The sequence below is a fragment of the Taeniopygia guttata genome, chromosome 7 (assembly GCF_048771995.1).
Source record: "Taeniopygia guttata chromosome 7, bTaeGut7.mat, whole genome shotgun sequence".
Taxonomy (NCBI): Eukaryota; Metazoa; Chordata; class Aves; order Passeriformes; family Estrildidae; genus Taeniopygia; species Taeniopygia guttata.
Genome location: NC_133032.1, coordinates 22,659,723 through 22,665,861, shown reverse-complemented (window position 1 = coordinate 22,665,861; position 6,139 = coordinate 22,659,723). Strand labels below are relative to the sequence as shown.

The 6,139-nt window shown below is 46.3% G+C and overlaps 1 protein-coding gene across 3 annotated transcripts; it reads left to right on the top strand.

Moving 5' to 3' along the window:
• The first annotated feature begins 736 nt into the window (after positions 1-736).
• LOC100222284 (caspase-8) lies at positions 737-5,789 on the top strand. Of its 3 annotated transcripts, none has more exons than XM_002190107.7 (7): positions 737-1,092; positions 1,344-1,449; positions 2,608-2,743; positions 2,833-2,948; positions 3,458-3,596; positions 4,431-4,932; positions 5,223-5,789. In XM_002190107.7, exons 1-7 carry the CDS (start codon positions 785-787, stop codon positions 5,356-5,358), a joined length of 1,443 nt encoding a protein of 480 aa, XP_002190143.3. In that variant the 5' UTR covers positions 737-784; the 3' UTR covers positions 5,359-5,789. The 3 variants fall into 3 exon arrangements, with proteins under 3 accessions (XP_002190143.3, XP_072788488.1, XP_072788489.1); XM_072932387.1 differs by lacking the exon at positions 737-1,092 and adding an exon at positions 1,793-1,821; XM_072932388.1 differs by lacking the exons at positions 737-1,092; positions 1,344-1,449 and adding an exon at positions 1,777-1,821.
• The last annotated feature ends 350 nt before the right edge of the window (positions 5,790-6,139 follow it).

The window sequence follows — 6,139 nt, the reverse complement described above, 5'->3', positions numbered from 1 at the left end:
ACATTGATAAGGCACTTCTAGGATAACAATGTACAGATTTCTTCTCAATATATTGTTAAAGTGTTTTTTACTGGATTTTTGGGAAAGAAAGGTATGCTGGTTTCAAATTTAGCAAGAACATTGGTTCTTTATTGGACAGTACGGATGTGCTGAGGGTTGCTCTCTGGCTCAAAGCAAACATTAAGGTGTTAAGGTTCATTTTCAGAAGGATGAAATTCCAGTTGGTAAAATCTCTCCCCTCCTGTTGTGAAATACCATCTATCCATGGTGCTGCACCTGAAGGTGGAGGGGGTGCAGCATCCCAGGGCCCTTCACCACGCTGCAGTGACTGCTCCTGTTGTAGGACTGTCTTCAGCAGATGTGGGGCGGCTGGGAAGGGAGCCGTTTTCCATGGCTGGTGGCTGCCAGGGGCCGAACACCTGCAGGGAGCGTGCTACCTCTTCTGAGAGCAGCCCAGAAGGCTCGCAAGGAGGAAGGCGAATCAGTGATGTTATAAAAGCTTCTGTCTCCTTGTATTAAAATCGCAGTGGTTTGGCCTGGCAACCAGCGAGAGCCGACTCTCGGCAGGAAAAGCTCGGGCAGAGGGAGACCTTTGCATCCGCACTAGCCGGTTCGGTTTGCTCAAGAATGGGCTCAAGAACGGGCGGAATTGTGAACAGACACGACCCAAAACACGCTGCTCCCCAGAGGAACTGCGGGGTTTTTCCTTCCGGAAGTTTAAATAGCGGGAAGCGCCGCCCCGGGTCGCGCCCCGCCCTCCGAGCTGCGCGGCTGCGGCGCGGCCATGGAGCTGCCGCGGGGGCTGCTGCTGGCCGTCAGCGATGAGCTGGACCGGGCCGAGCTGGCGGCGCTCAAGTTCCTCAGCCGGGACCACCTCCCCCGGAGGAGGCTGGAGGCCGTGCGGAGCCCGTACGACTTGTTCGAAGCGCTGCAGGAGAACTGCTTGCTGGAGGCGGGGAACCTGGCCTTCCTCAGGGAGCTGCTCTACCACATCGGGCGGATCGACCTCCTGGTTGCCCACCTGGGCTCCAGCCGGGAGCAGGTGGAGAAGGAGCTGCGGGCGCCGGGCGGGGCGCGGGTGCCGCCCTTCAGGTGGGTGAGGCCGCCGGGCTGGGCTGGCCCGGCTGCCCGCCGCAGTCTGTCCGGGACAGCCAGCCGCCGCCTCCTCTCGACACCGGGCTGAAGGGTTTGACTTCAGGCGGTCCTGGGCCTTGTGTCCTCCCTCTAAAACGGGAAAAAAGGAGAATGTGTGCTGGAGGGGACAGTAGACAAGAGGAGCGGTGCGGTAGTACAGAGTTGTCCTTGAAACACGATGAAACAACGTCCTCCACTTCTCTTTCTAGATACTTGCTCTTTCAGCTGTTTGAAGATGTCACCGAAGATGAGCTGATGTCTTTCAAGTTACTTTTGGTCAACGAATTGCCAAAAAGCAAGCTAACCCGTGAGACTGTAAGTATCTATTTAATACTTTTTAAAAATTATTACTATAATCCGTAGAGGCAATTGGGTTGCTCATGGGTGAATGAGCTTCACTCTTCTTTATGTTGTCACTCTCATGATGAAAACACCACAAGAAAAGGGGTGCCCCTGGGTGCATATGGGACTTGTTTGTGCTGGTGTCGGGCACAGCTTTTGCAGCAGTGTCACAGCCAGCTGTGCCAGCAGTGCCAGGCCATAACATCCATGCAACACAGGGGACTCAGGGCACTCAGTGGCCTTAATCAATGAAAAACTGATGAACACATTCACTTATCTTGCCCAACAGACTTATTTTCTTTTTCTTCTTTCTCAGTCATTATCAAATACAGAAAGTGATCCACTGTGAGTATTATTTTATGACTTTTTTTTTAAATGCAGGAAATACAGATACAAGCAGCAGATTCTTCTCAAGGCTAAGTCAAATGAGTTGGAATTTACAAGTAGTCTTGCAGGAGATCCAGTGCTTTTATGCTGTCCCAGCCTGCAGTTCTGACTCCTTGGTACTTTGTTATGTCTAATAAAAGTTTTGAGGATTTTTCTTTTTTTCTTAGAAGGGAGACTGCAAGAGCTGTTCTAGTAAATTCTTGGGGTGACCACTATGCTTTGCCACTTACTGATGAGTTTCTGTCTGTTGGGTCCCCTTTTGCATCAGAGCAAGCTCTACACATCACATGAAGGTGTAGAAATTGCTCTGAAGCAAAAGGGCCCTGAGGGACAGAAAAACCTTTTTGCCAGTGCTTAAGTGATTCTGCTGTTTCATCTGAGTGCACAATAGCCACTGAAAGATGAATGAAAGCAATAATTAAAAAATACTGCTACATATTCCTGTATGACCACTGTTAAATGCCCTGGGTTAGATCTTAAGTATATCATGGCACCTCTGAGCTACAGAAAGGAAATTAGTATGTTTTGAGAAGATGTTGGTACTTAACAGTACTTGTAGGTTTTGTTGAACTAGGATTAACTGGCTCAGCTGAGGTCTCACTTGAGCTCCCAGTTAGCTGGATTGACTCTGTGGATCACATGTGCTCTCACTACATTAAAAGCTTTAGGTGCACATGCTGCAGCTTCACTCCCAGTGGCAGCATGGAGGTGCCCTAAGAGCAAACTCCCTTTCTGATTACCCAGACAATGCTTGACATTCTCACTGAGATGGAGAAGAAGGGCCTTCTGGGGAAAGACAACCTAAGTATGCTGAAGAGTCTCTGTGAAAAAATTAACATCAGCCTGTGGAACAGAATTGAAGATGGATTAAAGCTGTTCGGTAAAACAGAACAAAACAGCCTCTTCCCCTTAGTTGTTCTTGAAGTGATGCAGAGGTATTGTACAGGACTGATCATGAATGCTTTGCAGGCCAAGAAGAGGTGCTCATCACAGAAGAACAGAGGGGCAGCACAGGATGCCCTGGGGGACATCTGGTGTCATCTGTAGCACCTGGTCCTCCTGGCAGTTTTAATGACTCTTCCCAGGTAAGTTAGTTTGTTTCTTAGAAACATCATCATTTGGCCTTAGAAGAACTCGCCCCTCTATGAAGTGAAAAGTTGTTCTAAGATCAAATGTTAGAAGCACTGAATAGGAAAAGAAAAATGCACAACTCTGCATCCTTTATTCTGAAGCTGTGTCGCAGGCACAACTGCTGCAGTGTTGTACTTCAGAAACATCTGCAAGAGTAGCAAGATAAGACTTGTTTATGATAGCAGGAATTAGGCAGTTGGCAGCTGGCTTGGCACTGAGATACGAGCAAACAGAGCACCTTGTGTGGGCTGAGCCTGACTTTGGTTGTCCAGCAGGGTGCTGTCCTGCACAGACTGCCAAAGGCAGTGGGGCAGGGCACTGCCAGGCCCTGGGAGCAAAGCTGTTGAGAGAGGGCTGCCTGGAGAGGAGGCCAGCTGGCTCTGTACCCGGCTCTGCCACTCACAGCAGCTAAGGAGCACCTGGAGGAGAGCACAGGAGTTTCAGCAGGAGTCTTTCTTTTCAGCTGCTTGAAGCTTACAAAATGACCAGTCGACCCTGTGGAGTATGCCTGATCCTGAATAATCATAATTTTGCGAAAGCTAGGGAAGGAGTGCTGGAACACAAACACATGAAGGATCGGAATGGGACAGATGTGGATGCAGGTACAGTGAACATTAAAGATGAGTTTGTGAATCTTTAAAAATAGAGATCTTGTTTCTCTTTTAAAGGTCTGAATTTCAGTCTTCCCTTTCTAGGATTACATTTGTTGTAGTGGCTCAGTTAGCTCCATTGACTGTGTTGACAAGTCCTAATCAACTCATCGAGTTTTTAGTGCCTGACACTGAAAAATTCACTTGCATTTTGCAGTTTTAGTGAGGTGACTGAAATCTTAATCAGCACCCTGAGCCTGGACTTTACAAGCTAGGCTAGCTTTGCATCAGCCGTACACATACTAATTCTAAAATATGCAGAAGTATGCAAGAAAACCTTTTAATGACAGTTAAGGGAATGCAGTAGAGATATGATTAGTGATTAGACTACTAGAGTCGTTTCAGACCAGGAACATAGCTATGTGTGGCAGCTCTCTGGCATTTTCCTGGGAAAGGCTGTGAGAAAATCAGAGAAAATAATGAGAAACAACTCTTATCTCCACTTTTGGCACCTGCTGTTGTGAGCCTGTGGAATGTGTCATGGGGATTTGTTTACCAAAGGGTGATTTCTTAATTGGACACTAGATGGTTTGGATAGATTGACCAATTGGGTCAAAGCTGTATTGGATTGGCTGTAAGGGTTACTGAGTTTCTTACTAAGTATAGTATAATGTAGTATAGGATGATATAATAAAGCAATTGATCAGCCTTCTACAATCATGGAGTCAGTGCTAATTATTACCCAGCTGGGGGCCTGCAGTGACAGCTATGTGGATGTGGTCATGTTGCAGAGTCCAACTTTCATACAATGAAATGTCTCAAATTTTCATTCTCTTTGCTTTCTAGCGGCTCTGAGGAATGTCTTTAGCAAGCTTCATTTTAGAGTAGAAGAATATAGAGACCTCACTGCAGAAGAAATCCGTGAGACTGTGAACATCTTCCAGAGTGCAGACCACGAGGACAAAGACTGTTTTGTTTGCTGTATCCTGTCCCATGGGAAAAAAGGCATTATATATGGTGTTGATGGGCAGGAAGTACCTATCAGGGAACTGACCACTTCCTTCACTGCACAGAATTGCAGTTCACTTGCTGGAAAACCAAAAGTTTTTTTTATTCAGGCCTGCCAAGGTGATGCTTTCCATAAAGGTGTGGCCATCGAAACAGATTCTGTAGAGGAAGATTCTTCTCTAGAGCGAGATGCGAGGTTTCAGCTCGACTGCATCCCTGCAGAGGCAGACTTCCTCCTGGGCATGGCCACCCTGCAGGATTACGTCTCCTACAGAAGTCCCAAGGAGGGAACCTGGTACATACAGGCACTGTGCCAGCACTTGGAGTACAGCTGTCCTCGGTACATATGTTTCCATAAGCTTATTTTTGGCAACACCTGAATTTTCCTTCTGGATGACAGAAATTTGATTTAGACGCAGAGGTAGATGATATGCAGGGGGAATACTTGCTCAGAGTTGAAACAATGGTGTAAGACAGAGCAGCACCGTGCAAACTGTTCAAAGCAACTTAAGGAAGTGTTCTGAAGCCTATTAAAAACAGGAGCCATTAGCACTGGTGACATCAAGATAGCAAGAATGTTATTTTGCTGATGTTAACTGCCTAACACAAACTGTACTTGTGTCTTTGCAGAGGGGAAGATGTTCTCACCATTCTGACAGCAGTAAATCAAGAAGTGAGCAAAAAAACTTGTGAGCGGGATGCAAAGAAGCAGATGCCGCAACCCAGTTTCACGCTGAGGAAGAGGCTCATCTTTCCTGTCAACTAAGTGGGAGAGAACTGCATGGCAGAGAGAGCTGCTGCAGCCTGGAATTGCCTGGTTTCAGCTCAGAATTCAGTCAAACACAAGAGACTTTCAGTGTCTGCTCTTAGCACAAGGGCAGATATTTTTGACTGAAAATAAATTGAAGAGAACAAGCCTTAAGAAATTTGTTACTAACACATTAATTTGTATTAACACTTTATACTTGAGAGCATCTCTGAGCTGGTCTCTGATTCATCTCTGATTTATTTAGCTGATCTCAGTGGTTTGCTGGCTAAAATACACTTGGCGTCCACTTATCATCTGTACCACATTGCTATTGCTTTCATAAGGTATCTTTACAAGGCAACTTTTAGAAGACAACTATTGTAAAGCTTTGTGTACTCTTTGCCTAACCTTTGCAAAATAAAGAGAGGAGTGCTCTAAATTTTATAGGATATCATCAGCTCACATCAGTGTGTTTTGTTGCTTGTCCCCATGACTTAGAGTCATTCATTCTTAGTGGCTTGGTACACTTCAAGATCAAGTTAAGCATTTGTAATCTGGTATCCTCAGCAGGATGTGTCTGTGACCTGGATTTCAGCGTATCCTCTACATAGAGTAGTCTCAGCAGCAAAAATCAGTTGCTCTGGTACAGCTTCATGGTTGAAGATGTCCAGTTACCCTGTGTTCACTTACCTTGCTGAGCTTTGAGTCTTAGAACTAAGCACAGAAAAAGTCATTAGGTAAGTACCCAGCTCCTTAAAACTTTATATTGCTTCCCGTGGTGAGCATGCACACAGAACTC